This window comes from Haemaphysalis longicornis, unplaced genomic scaffold (genome assembly GCF_048455015.1).
Source record: "Haemaphysalis longicornis isolate Haplotype H1 unplaced genomic scaffold, Haemaphysalis longicornis Haplotype H1 scaffold_9, whole genome shotgun sequence".
NCBI lineage: Eukaryota > Metazoa > Arthropoda > Arachnida > Ixodida > Ixodidae > Haemaphysalis > Haemaphysalis longicornis.
This window is the reverse complement of record NW_027526460.1, coordinates 136,153,533-136,167,263: the sequence shown is the minus strand read 5'-3', so window position 1 is coordinate 136,167,263 and position 13,731 is coordinate 136,153,533. Positions and strand designations below refer to the sequence as shown.

The following is a 13,731-nucleotide window of genomic DNA, read 5'->3' as shown; positions in this document are numbered from 1 at the left end:
TGTTTCTAACGGAGATGTAAGTATAAAATGATTGGCACTACGTATATTGCCGCTACACTTCCGGAGCACACGCCGTATTATGCCATTGTACCTTAGCCCCTAGCGCTGTTCGAAACAAGGGTGTATACAACGTTATGTTAAAGTCCTGGGCGCGCATAGCGTTCCGGTGTTTAGTAAAAACGTTTGAACGTTTTCGCGCGATGGTTGCCTAACTAGGGATTGTAAACTGATTCTCCGGTACCTATTTACAAATTTGGGCCACAAAATTGTTTCAAATTATCGTCCTATATCATGGACAGCTGTCTGCTGCAAATCGTTTGAACATGCCTTATACTCTTTCATAGTAAGGAACTTGCAATCTAATTGCTTGTGAAGATGAGATAGCAGACGCGCTTGACAACCCAACCAGTATCAAGAACATGTCGTTAGGACTTCCAATAATCGTTTGATGTGGTATCACATAATTTACTGTGGCAAATTATGTGGTACAGCAATGCAGCAATGCGGCAATGCAGCAACAACCCACCAGTTAGTAACTGAATAGCGAAAAGCAAAATTAAAGGCGGCAGAACGTCGTCGGTAAAGGTGAAGAGTCATTCATTATCAGTGTGATGTGAGGGATCACGCAGGAGGCAGTAATGAGACCGGTAATGTTTTATGTATATGAGATTACCATGGAAATAAAACCATATATGAGAATTTGTTCAGCCTGGATTGTAACAGAATAATGAATTGCCAAATTGAGCGGGTCGCAGGTCAAGACGACTTGGAGAAAACAAATATACTTGGTGTTAAAAATAGTGCATGCAGCCTAAACTGCACAAAACAGTGTGTATGACCTTTCCTAGAACGAAGGCTTAAGTTTTGCATTCGCACTCTGTGAACAACAAGGTTAAAAGTTAGCTTCAGAAGATAGGTATCTGGGCGTAATTATCGCACCAAATTTGTGTTGGCATCGTCGTGTTGATTTTTTGAGGACCCGCACGAAAGCAAAGCTCAAGCCTGTGGCTTAGAATGCAGCTGAAGACAGAGTCGCGGCATTATACAATAAATTATTATTGACACATCTAACGGCATATTACTCAGCAATGCCCTGATATTGTTTGGAAGAGGATAAATAATGTCCTAGGTCATAATACTAGCAGTTCTGTTCTAAAAGTGTTAACTGTGGGTAACCGTGAACTTGCAGGCTGCTTTATTACTCAGTTTTTTAATCTAAATATAGCCGATAATGGCCCACCAGATATCAGCACTCATTATAGCAATTATGTCGACGGCATATTCCTCGAACCAACATATGAACATAAAACCCACAATGCGCTTATAGTTTTTCGAAATAATAAACCACTGGGTATTGCCAACATTGAAATTACACCAGTTAAATACGTTTCGCAGATTATGACTTCCCGTCTTGCTCATATGTGACTTAGCAATTGAGTATGGAATTTTTCCGATGCCATGAAAAGGGCCAGGGTGTCAGTTCTATATAAAGCTGGCGGCAGAATCAATGCTACACGTTACAGGCCAATCTCTGTTCTGCCTGTTTTTTTAAAGGGATGAAAACAAAACATTTGCACGATTAACAAACTTCTTCGATGGAAAAATGTGTAAACTGAGTGCCGATTCGGCTTCCGGGAAGGAAGATTCACTGAATTGGGTTTATTTGACCAAGAAGAACACATTCTAAGAAAAATTGAACAAGAATTGTTTGCAGCTAGTAAATCTCTTCTCAGAAAGTAGGAGTTTGTTTTAAACGGCAATGAAGTTCTTACCAGAAAGCCTACACACTACGGTATCCGCGGAAAACCTTTGGCCTTGCTTGACTCTTACTTGCACGGCGGACAGCCATGTGTTTCACAGCAAAGCTGTATACCTCTACCTACAAACGGTTTCATATCTGTGGGCAAAATCGCTCTCCATGGGTAAAAACTCCAAGGCCCAAGGCCCAAGACGCCAGGCGCATGCGTCAGGCTGATCAGTGATACAGCATAGAACCCAGAATTCGTTTAGGAAAACCACAAAACAAGCATCGAAAGCACATTATGGATGATAAGGCGCCTGTTAACAATGGGACCTCCCAACCACGTGTTCATGGTGAAGACTTTTTTGCAGATTATCTTCGGGCAGGCCTAGTGTCACTAAATAGAGCAGTTCTTCCCCAAGATACCGCGCGCATACGTTAGGCTAGGCAGGACCCAGCCTGTGCCTCCGAAGGAGCCGAGCGTAGTGTCTGGAGATGAAGCAGTGTCTGCGGCACGCAAGTCAGCAACGGCGGCCATTTCGGCGCTTATCAGTGTTGCGAGATTGTCGCATCTATTGGCGGTGAGATCTTTGAGTGGCGCCCCCTGGCTCTGACGTCGGCTTAGGGATTTGCGCCGCTGTCGTCTGCTACACTCCGCTTGTGAGGGGCAACAGTGCCTGGACTGGAAATCGCCCGCTTCGTTGCTGTAGTGCGTTAAAAAGCGTATTTCTAGCGACTCAGTTATTTTGCCAGCTTCTGAAGCATCTGAATAATTTGAAGCTGTATCCCCCACAAGTTTGCAACACACGAAGAGATAGAGAACCACTTTCTTCAGAGTATCGGTCAGAAGATCGTGTGTAACTCGTCCTTTCTTGCTTATTCGCGAGGATCAGCGATCAGAGCTTCTCGATAAGTATTCAAAATGCGTAGGCTTCCCTGCAGTATTTTTGAGATGCTCCTATGAAGACTCAACAGTCTAATACTACGTACCAAGCAGCGGCCTCTACACGCTCATCGCACAGCAGGCTTTCTTCTGTTTCTTTCGTTGTTGTCTTGTATCGGATTAATGTTTCTTGCTTTTTTTTTTTCTGCCCAACGCATTAATTTTCCTGTGCCGTCACCAACTTCTTATTAGGAGGTTTCGGGATGTTTGGGAGCCTCACAAAGGTCGTGTGGATATTTCCTTCATTTTGTATGGCATACATTTCCTTCTTCACAAATTGGCTTTCATTACGGCTGCGTGCAAGAAGGTGCATATCCGCAGCGTGCTTTGTTTATTCACATGCAAGTACAATGAGAAGGTTTGTGCTACGCCACCGCGATCGCGCCCTAAACAACGTGGTCCACAGTACTCGAAGGCGGCTTTTGTGTTCCGAATTTCTATCGCAATTATATCGTTATCATAACGAAGTGACTCTCAACTGGAACAATGATGACATGATTACGGTGTTGAAGGCATGATATACTCGCTAACTAACGTAATAAATAGTATACATGCATATATTACAAGACTCGAAACAGAAGAAGAATTCCAAGTAGCTCTTTATTGCTTTTCAACCCTTCCAGGCGCGAAGAACAAATCCTTTTCTACTCGGGATGGCGTTCTATAATTTGAAGAAAATTACTTTTACTCTCTTGTCCTGGACTGAGGACCCGGCCCACTAACCATATCGATTTAATTGTTAAACAAAGTTTTCCCCTCCTCCCCTTACTCCTCCTCCTCCTCTTGAGTGCAGTTTTCTTATAACTCATATCCGAATATCGGGAAGATGTGGCTGTGCAAAATGTTCCGAAATATCCCTTCAGGTCTTAACAAACATATATGTGTTACTATAAATTTAACGAACACGTGACTCGTTTTGCTCAATAAACCTCCACACTGGTTAGATGCCTGGTATAGAATCAGCACGCGCATATATACACACTGGGTTATTTGGAACTCAACCTACAGTTTTTGCAGTCTATAGTGCATGTCGGCAAACTTTCATGCCTTGACAACGTAAAGTGATGTGACAAAACGCGTTCGAGCGTTCGGCAAGGTTGCAAAAACTGTTTTACCTTACATATGATTACCGGGAATCGTGATGCGTTCTGCCAAAGCCGACAGCCCTGAAGGCCTAGAATTTGTTTTGGTCTTCCATTTTCGCTGTTGTCGGTTATTAGCAGCTGACTGTTCCTTTTGTTCGAATGCTTACATGAGAAGCTGACGCCTAGCTCCGATTCTTCGCGCTCCGCACAGGACCGGCTTCGCAAAGAATGGGGTGGCGCCGGCAATGTTTCTCCCGTAAAACTAAACTAAAACTAAAACTATACTTTAATTGACACCATGAGGTAGTGTATGCGATTTTAAGCCTATTATTATGATAAAAAGTTACCCACACGCCAATTCTGGTGCGGACAAGCATCAGACGTTGACTGAGCGCAAAGAAACCGCAGGGAGAGCGATCCTGAGTGAAGCAGACGACAACTGCGAGAATCCCTAAGCTGACGTCACGGAGGCGCGCTTCGCAGCGCCGCCTGTGTTCGCGCTCACCGCCAATAGGGCCTCGCCGTTAACTTCGACCGGGTCGTTTGTTAACAGCGCTACCGAAGATGCAGCAAAACGGCATCTTTGGACACACTTGTGCTGCTCAAATGCTGTTATGCGCGTTATCTTTGATTCGCATTCGGGACAACGTCAGTCGCATGCAGCCTCAGAGCAGGGAAAACAAGCTACACCTAGTGTTGACCGACAAAAACGCATAAACAAGGAAATGGCGGCGCCCATGAACCGTCGCAGTGTAAACAAATGTCACGTAATGCGAACTGAGAAATGGTCATGGCGGCGGCACGGTACAGTAAGAGAAAAGAGTGCCGATACGCTGTACCCTTACCTAGTGACACTAGCGGAGGGCAAACAACAAGCCTGCGAGAGACGACAAGAAACATTCCAATACCGTCCTTCATCCCCATTTTGGGCGGTTTACAACAGCTTTGCTGGACACCCTCTTTCGCAGGGAAGTATAGCGACCAATTTTTTTTGTTAACAAGCCCAAATCATCTCTTTCACCTTTCTATCATGGAGTACCTCAGGGTTGTGTATTGCGTCCCCTTTTATTCATTAGTTATATAAGATTGTCGGGATTAACACCGACGTTTAATTTATGATCTATACGGGAGATACCACTTTTACTGTATCCGGTTCTAGTGTAGATAAAATAATTGTAAAATGCAATGCAGTTCTTAATTAGGTGTCTGTACGGCCCAAAATTAATAGACTGAGAATTAATCCGACGAAAATGATTGCCGTCACGTTCCGTAGTTAAACAAACAAGGATTTTCGTCTGTGCCCATTTTAAATTACCACAAAATTCTAGAAGCACATTCTCGTGAAACTTGATCTAGGATACTCACATTGACTTTCTTAGGGAAAAGTTGTCTGCAGTGACGGGAGTACTGTCGCGTTGTCGTAGTATCCTTCTGATAAAAGCAAAGCTTCACATTTGCTACGCATTAGTCTATTCACACATTAAATACTGCAATCTGATTTGGGCTACAACACCTAAAACTAAGGGGAATGGAATTATAACCATGCGGGAAAAGATGTGACATATCAAATATAGAACGCATAGACACAAGCGAAGTATTTCTAGTAAATAGCTTACTACGAGCCAATGAAATCTGTGAATTTCGTTTATTGCAAATGTTTATTTTTCATAAACTAAGACAGTTAATTACGCCTTCTCTTTGGTATTGTTACAAAATTATTCTTCGGCTGTTAGAACACGCTGCACCAATATATGGGTGGTACCATACTTTCGTACGAACTGCACGTTTCAATTATTGGCTCATAATGTTTCCGGACGCTAAGCAGACTAAAAAAAACAGCTAGATACAGTAGAAGGCAGCTTCGAACCTACATCGTGCAATTATGACTGTAAAAAAAATCCAGAGTGCTAAGTGATTGTTTTAACGTCCGTGCTTTTGACCTATTGATTATGTAAAATGTGTATGAAAATGCTTATATATAGTGTGTTGTATATCCTGTTTCCTTTTGCATCCGTATTCCTCGCCAAGTGATTATGAATAGTGGGCATGGATTTTTTTATGTGAGCATTAACCAAAAATTACAATCTTGTTTGTGACCTATTATAAACTTTGTTTCTTTTCTTTTGTTTACCTAATTTGCTGATCTATGACGTATGTTTTGAAACCTTGTAAAGTGGTACCTTGTGTTATTAGGGTTTTTATGCATCTTGTCTGCTGTGGCTTGTAACGGCTTCTGCGCCTTTGTCAAGATGCTCAAGCAGCTTCTAGCCAGGAAGCCGTCCAACTGCTTCCGTGAAAATAAACTGAATCGAATTCTAAGGAAAAATACCGTGGCGAAACGCGCGCGAGTTTCTCAGTCTACGTAGTAATTACTGTACGAATTTCGCCCATGGCTCATACTTCATTACACGTTGACCTTATGGGACCCGCCCACTGCATTTATTTAAACACGAATTTTTAAAAATAAAACACATTGTAATTTTTCCACATGTACTTGCGTTTGGCCCACAATCGACCAAAGAGTACTTCTGTGCTGAGCAACGTTCCCGTGTGTGAGCCGTGCCACCATTGTAGCAGATAGCTGTTCCGGCTACTTCACAAAAAAAGTGGCGTATAGAGAATCCACGCGCATCGCCATTGTGGTTGCACAAAACCGACTACCCTAACAAGCTATAACTACCGTCTTGAAACATCTGCCCGCGCCCGACTAGACCTCTGCTTCCTTATTTCGGCACACATATTTTTTTTTAGTTTAATGCACTTTGTAGAACTTCTAGCTGAGCGTCTCAATTGATTGTGTATGTGATTGTGAGGTTTCTGTTCCCAGTAGTTGTCTGACCGCCTTGCTTGGGTAATATTTGCTTATTTCTTGGCGACTATTTTGTGCACCGAGCGGCCACGGGTATAAGCTGCCGCCAAGAGCATGATTCTTCACTTCTAGTGTGGCGTCTGGTTACGGTTGATCATACAGCTTCAAAGCTAGGAATTCACACACGGCTTACCCAATTTCTCTTCTGGCGCGAGTGCTTCCCCAATTACACTGTGTAGTCCAGGTTTTGAAAGTGGGTCAATATACGTGAAGCCCTCCTTGATGATAGCAACAGCGTTTGGGGTTAGATTGAAATTGAGAAAATTGATGAAAGGCTATTTCTTTGGAACCTAGTGAGGAATCGGATTGTCTTCATGGCCTCTTTAAATAAATCCCAAGTGATAGTTATATCTCCCATGCAGAAAGAAGCACACCAGTGATGTTCTGTTTACTTTCCGTATTATACGGCTTTGTTTTTGCAGTTGACGCAGGTGTTTTATGACTAATGCCGTGCAGGCTACCCGCCAAATTAGACGTTTTGTCGTTTCCTGCTCCATTTGCAACGTGCAGTTTGCTGTCAACAGCACATACATCCGAGACTACCCGAGGTTTTCCCACCGGAGCCTTCGCATCGACACTTCGCACCATTTCATCTCGATCACTGCGATCAAGAGAACACTGGTAAGTGTCCCTAATAGCAAAGTCATGTAGCTCCAGTTCAGTTGCGTTGAACTGAAACGGGAGCCGTTCGTGCATGTGTTTAGCGCTCGCTGCTACCGAGGCAAGTTCGATGATCAACGTATGAATAAGCGTTGGTTCCTAGCCGAAGTGCAGTACCAGATCCATTTATTGCAACACAGACGAGAAGAACAACAAAAAATGTTCTTTGCCGCTTTCATTAATTGTCTGGTTTATCCGGTAACCGGCAGAATTATTCCAAATCACTTCCGCTTCGACAACCCCAACGAGCTTCGGGCATTAAACTATGCACGTGCATACTGAGGTCGCAATCATATATAGAACGAACACAGTCGGAGTAATTGGACTAGAAAGAGAAGATCAAAGACGGTGCCATGTAGCGACTAGCAAATAGCGAATAACTGCTGGATTACGAGATAGGGAAGCAGCCAAGCAGAAGTAATTTATCAGCGCATATACAAAGTATCACTGAATGATGTGTCAGCGATGAGTAAAAAGAGTTGGCTTAAGATATTTCGAAAGCTTTACCGCCAAAAGAAATAAGAACACCAGGTTACTGGATAAGCCGGAGAGGCGTAACCGTGATTGTCATATGACAAAATAAAAAAAATATATAGTGCGTAAAAAAGGCAGGCCGAATATGGAGTGCCACATAGAATGGTAACTTGTTCAATTACCACGCAGCTACATCAGGCTTTCCTCGGAGACTGAGAAAAAACTGCTATTTTTGGAAATTACAAATTGCGCGCGATAGAAATTTGTCTAACGAATGACCGCAAGATGTCTGAAGTACCATTAGTGCGTGTGAGGGAAATAATGCAAATCATTAGGCCTGTAGTTTCTTTTAAAACAAAAGCGTCGCACATTATTCTAAGGAATCTATGCTTTTCATTGATTGATCGTAGGATTTAACGTGCCGAAGCTTCGGCGTTCCTACTCCCTTCACTCCCTTCAAAGCTGTACGACTGTATGAATGGATGAAAAACCAGCGGTAAACACAGGACACAGAAAAAGAAGACGGGACAAGCTCTAACAAGGCACTTGAACGCCTAGAAATAACTTCCGGCGACAGCATTGCGCATGCGTTAATTATCATGCGTCGCATGAACGGAATCTTACCAAACAACCACCGAGTTTGTAAAGCTGATCTCTTTGCAAGACGGGACCAATGACCTGTCACTGATGCAATTGTTTCCCCCTTTCATTATGAAGAAAGCCTCCAAAATTTACCTTTGGGTTTTTGTACTTCCCCGGCCTAAAATGCTAGCCTTGCCTAAGGCAGGAGTGCACCCGCACTGCTTACAACGCCTACGTAGCATCACTAACTCCTTCTCAATGCCTTTGACAACGCCCTGCTGAGCGTTTCTCGTGTGCTGTTCTCCACGCCAGTTCATGTGCGTTCGCGCCTGAAGTGGGAAGCCAGACGCCGAGTTCACGCTGTATATACGGCGAGTTCGCGAAGCCGGCCGCGGTTTCTAGCGCGTGCTATCACGGTCCACTTTGGGAGAGATGTGAAAGGCTCTGGACGCATCATTATGTTTACGTATTTAAAAGAAAATTCCATGGTTTTCTTTACGCAGAGTTTACAACCATTATCAAGACAAGAGCTCCGTAGTCAGGGGCTGCTACTTTTAATGGAACAAAAAACGCTAATGCACGTAATTCAGAGTATACAATTAATGATTTAATTGAGCTACGACACGCAGATCACGCTAGATAGAGAATAATACTAAAAGTTAAAGCCCAATAGCCGCATGAAAGGATTTAAGTGCGCTGCAGAAAGGGAAGAGACCGAAACGCGGAAATACAGGCTGCACAGCGTATTTCCGAAGAAATGCTTTTAAATCGGGGGAAGAAAGATAAAAATGCATTTTCCCACAAATTACAAAAACGAAAACCCGAGTATACCTGGGGACCAAATCGGGTAACCCAGAGTAAACGCACTAAATTTATTTCTTGCGTTATAATGTTCAGCGCACGGCGACAACGGTCTATGGAAAGTAAGATCACAAGGACAACTTTACCAACCTTTTTTTACGTGCCCGCTTTGGCATATGCAGCGCAAATTTGCAAGCAGGTAATCAAACCACGACTACTAAGTTGCGAATCAGGTGAAATTATACAACAGGTAAAGGACGCTTGCGAAAAGGCGCATTTCGTTTGATCACTGCTCTGTCAGCTTGATTTTACTCCTACACATTTGGGAATGTTGCTCTCTTCATCACACGCTGTTGCTATTTTTTTCTGATAATATTTTTCTGAAAAAGAAATGCAATCGGAATCGAAAAAGGAAGTTATTCGATGTTCAGCCAATGTTCCCACAATGTGGGTGCAGCCACTGAAAGGAGCTGGAACTGTACGACAATCGAGCAAAACCTGTTCAACAATGCCCATGTAGGCTCATGTACACGAGCATGAACAATTTCGTTTGCGGTTAATTGTGTAATGAGTTGTTGGACGATTTGGAGCCCGCCGGGTGACGTCGTTTATCGGGTGGTCCTGTCAGCGCCCTAGGTCGCGGCTTGGACGCTGGAAACAGGCTGGAAATCCGCTTGGGACGGCGTCAGTCTTGTCACGGTGTAGTGACGCCGTATCGACTTTGACAGCAATTTAATGAGCACTTCTAATGTCAGTGGCGTCAACAGGCTTCTCGGATACACGCGCGTACTTGGGGTGAAAGCTGAAGTCGCCCGTCTCTTGCTGCAAAATGGGTTGCTTCCGTTTCTCATGGTGTTCGCCGTCGCTGAGTAAACACCACAGTGAAACTCTTTCCGTTTCACCCTTGTACGGCCGCCCGGGACACAACACGTGTTTGACATCGCCCTTTACAGGCGCTAATTAAGTTTCATAATAATAAACAGCGTAGGAAGTTCTCCGCGCATCATTGTCGCACCAAACACTCTTAAGTGGCCGCGACCCCGTCGCTCTGGCTAGCGCTACACCGCCCGAGGATGTCTTCATGCAGATGGCGGCGCCACCACGCGGAAGCCAAAGGCAGCATATGAAACACGCCCATAGAGTAACTGAGAAGTTTCGCGACCAGTAAAGCACTGAAGGGCTCTGGTCCTTCTGACTAACAGAGAAAGACGGCTGGTAGGAGCAACGCTTGGGGATGTAAAAGGAGGTGCGGGGAAACTGATCGGAATAATGGCCACCTGTTGATTCCAGCACTGCAATGGTTGTCGTGCCGCCTTCGGCTACGTTTTCCAATTCGACACATTGCAGATTCTTGTTGAGTCGGCCATTGCGTTTCCCGTTTTGATGGAGGGGAGAAGGAGTGTTGGCTTGACACCTCCGCTGCCCTCGATGCCCGTAGGTGGTGTTGGTGTACCCAGTCTTCCGCCCAGAATTCCTTTGTAGATCATCGCGTCGCTCTACAGTGTCGGTTGCGAATACTTTGTAGCCTATCGAGACCGTTGCGAATGCGATGTGGCATATCAAACCCCGTGGATGCGGCCCCTGGGATTTCCAGGCCTTGTGTTATGTGTCCAAAAGGAAAGCAGCCTCTGCATATATACGACTGTACCGTAACAGGATTGCGTATGGAACAAGTCGTGTCGAACTAAGCAAATAATTTGCGATGGAAGTGTAATGCAAAGAACAGCCAAAAATTGTACCAAAGTGTAACAATATAGTTACACAGGGAAAGTGGGGGGGAGTAGCTAGCGAAAGCCGCTAGAATTCGGTGGAGGAAAAACCGTCGGGCAAAACCGGGTCCGGATGACCCAGAAGAGCGGTTAGAAGTCAACGGTGGAGGCCTTTGTGGAGCAGAAGTCACAAGTGGCTGATGACGTTGTTGATTATTACGGCGACTATGGTGTCTGATGTGTCAAAAATGTGCTGCATAGATGAAAACACTTCCTAGTGGCAAAAGAAAATTTCAGAGACATTTGATGATTATTTATGGGAATGGAATTTTTTTTTTTCAGGCTATGTCGTCCTTTGTATCGAATAATAGGTATGTCGTGATTATCTCTGGTGCAGCAATACCTCCGCCATAAGAGGTGTTACGTGTGGCCTGTAATTTGTAGAGTCTTAGCTGTTGCTTTAGGATGGTGTAGTGGGAGCTGTAGTTGCACTCAGCGCCTGCTTTTTCGCTCACCTTTTTGCAGTATTTTTGTGTTTCCTTTCATCTTTTGGCACGTAGTTTCGCCGGCGACAACGTACCAGAGGTACTGCTTAGGTAGGCGCATCAAAGTTCACCGCATTAGGCATAGAAGCGACAGCAGAAGGGTGCCCAGTGGGGCGATTGTGGCCTTTTTCCCATTGCGTCGTTCTTCTCTCTCTCACGATGACTCAGCGGCTTGGCGAAGCCCTTGCTACCCCTATATACACGCTCGTAGCATAAACGTGTTTTTACCTTTTACAACGACAGTACCCGATCGCACAACAGGCGACCTATATGTATACCTACTCGCGTAGGTATCCTGTTGTGCGATTGTGTACTGCCGATACTACCGGTATGATGATTTTTTAAGTGCAATGCACTTCTTAAGCGACCCTGAACCTGCGTCCACCGGCGATGTCCGCATCACATACCCACGTGGGGGATTGGCCAGGAATCTCCTCGTCTTCCTTGGCAACGGGGGGAGATGGGCGCGCGCTGCCTGGCCGCTGACATGGCACATACCCACGTGGGGGATTGGCCAGGAATCGGGCGTGAGAAGGGCTAATGCACCCGCTTAAAGGAGTGCTGACACAAAATTTCAAAGCTGAGATCCGCTCTAGCAATCAAGTACAACGACAACACAAATAGGTGTCTGTGAATAAATGCATCTTTCTTTCTTTGTAGTTGTGTGTGTGTGTGTGATCTCTCTTTCGCGAACATTACCGAACCGCGCAAATTCAACTCGAGCATTCGCACTTTCACATTCTTCCCCTCGGGGAATGCGGGGAATTTTTTCTTTCCGTCGTTGTCTTCGTTGCCCTTGGTGGCCCCACACACGCGGTTTTTAGGAGTAAACATGCTTTGCTATTACTCTAATTGGTATGCTCAAACCCACGTTCTAATTCGAAAGTCATAAATTTGCTATGTCAACGTCAGCTAAAGTAAAGGATCGGCTGTCATTCCCGCTATGCGTGCTCTACCCTAATTCCGTAAGCATTGAATTCAAACCTCAGAGCAAAATTCATTCTTATATCTTGTGTTTACTTTCGGCCATTTTTTCAGCAATCGATTGGTCACGCGGAAGGGTAATTTGTCGTATTGGGGGATATGTTGCTTTCACGTAAAAATCAATGACAAAACCAGGACGAGGCGTATGTAATCTTTCAATTGCGAACTGCTCTCAATGGCATAAAAAGCCATGAACTACTTTTCGCAATTACCCTCATCTGTATCATGCTAGCTGCGGGTCCAATGCCCTTGGTATTGGCACCACAGAAACAAAAAGAAACTAATACTTTGAACATATGCCAAAATAACATATACCAACACGCCACTGTGTAGTGTCAGCATCACGGAGAAAATGTGCTTCAGTCCCTGCTCTAGGCAGTACAACTTCCTGTAGAGGCGTGAAGGGTGTTGTTGTTTCATGGTTTTCAAAAACGAACAAAGAAAGAACTGATGACTATTTCGCTAACGTTTTTCAGGACGCCATGGTGATGAATAAGATGAATGTGTTACAATGGAAGATGGTGGGCGATGACTCCTTTCCGCTCCGCCTGCCAAACTTGCTGGAGCTCAGCTCTCAGGTGAGTTTAAGTACATGGCAATTTGCTACGAAAAGAAGTAAATGAAGTACTACCTACGACTCCAAATTGCGGAAAAGTTCAATGCTCGCAGCATAAGATGGTTACGTGAACAAGGACTTGCTTTGCATTTGCCTTTAGAAGTAGTACATCATCGTTTATTTTGCCCTAAAGTTTCGTTATAGGCGCCAGAGTCTGTGGCGAAGTTGAACATTATAAATATACCAGAATGTTTCCTAGTATTTATTTGCTCTTTTTTCCTGCAAGGTTGCAACTCCCGCAAAACGCGCGTCTGTGCACACACGCGTACACACGTACACGCGCATGCGAGCGAATATTCAGCGCACCGGATAGTCAACATAGTGGGTGGCTAATACGCCGGATTACTCGTTTTGCAAGCTAGCCACGAAACCCGCACTGTGTCCGACCAGCGCACTTAGGATGGTCCAGAGCTATCTCTTTTTTTTTTTTCTAAATACAATCATCCAGTACGGGCGATTTGACGTTGATGGTGCTGCATGCATGAAATTGACAGAATATTTGTGGAACGCTTTGCATACCTATCTCCTACTTCTTGTTCTATTCTTGAGTTTAGAAAGATTTAATCATTTGCCTGATTAGAGTATACAGCGCAATTTAAAGGGGCCATGCAGAGAAAACACAACTTTGGTTCATTCGAAAGATTGCCTCCTTAGAATCATACTGACACCACTTTTAACGCACACTTCGCTCAAATTAGCTATACATTTAGGAAAAATGGGAA

At 44.5% G+C, this 13,731-nt stretch overlaps 1 protein-coding gene across 1 annotated transcript in view; it reads left to right on the top strand.

Annotated features, from left to right (window-relative positions):
• The window catches only part of LOC144153454 (beta-hexosaminidase subunit beta-like), a 65,939-nt gene that overhangs the window by 27,522 nt on the left and 24,686 nt on the right, over window positions 1–13,731 (top strand). The window contains exons 6-7 of the mRNA XM_077685097.1: window positions 7,149–7,259; window positions 12,870–12,971. Of these exons, the coding sequence (XP_077541223.1) occupies window positions 7,149–7,259; window positions 12,870–12,971 (213 nt within the window). The remainder of the gene's footprint in view (window positions 1–7,148; window positions 7,260–12,869; window positions 12,972–13,731) is intronic.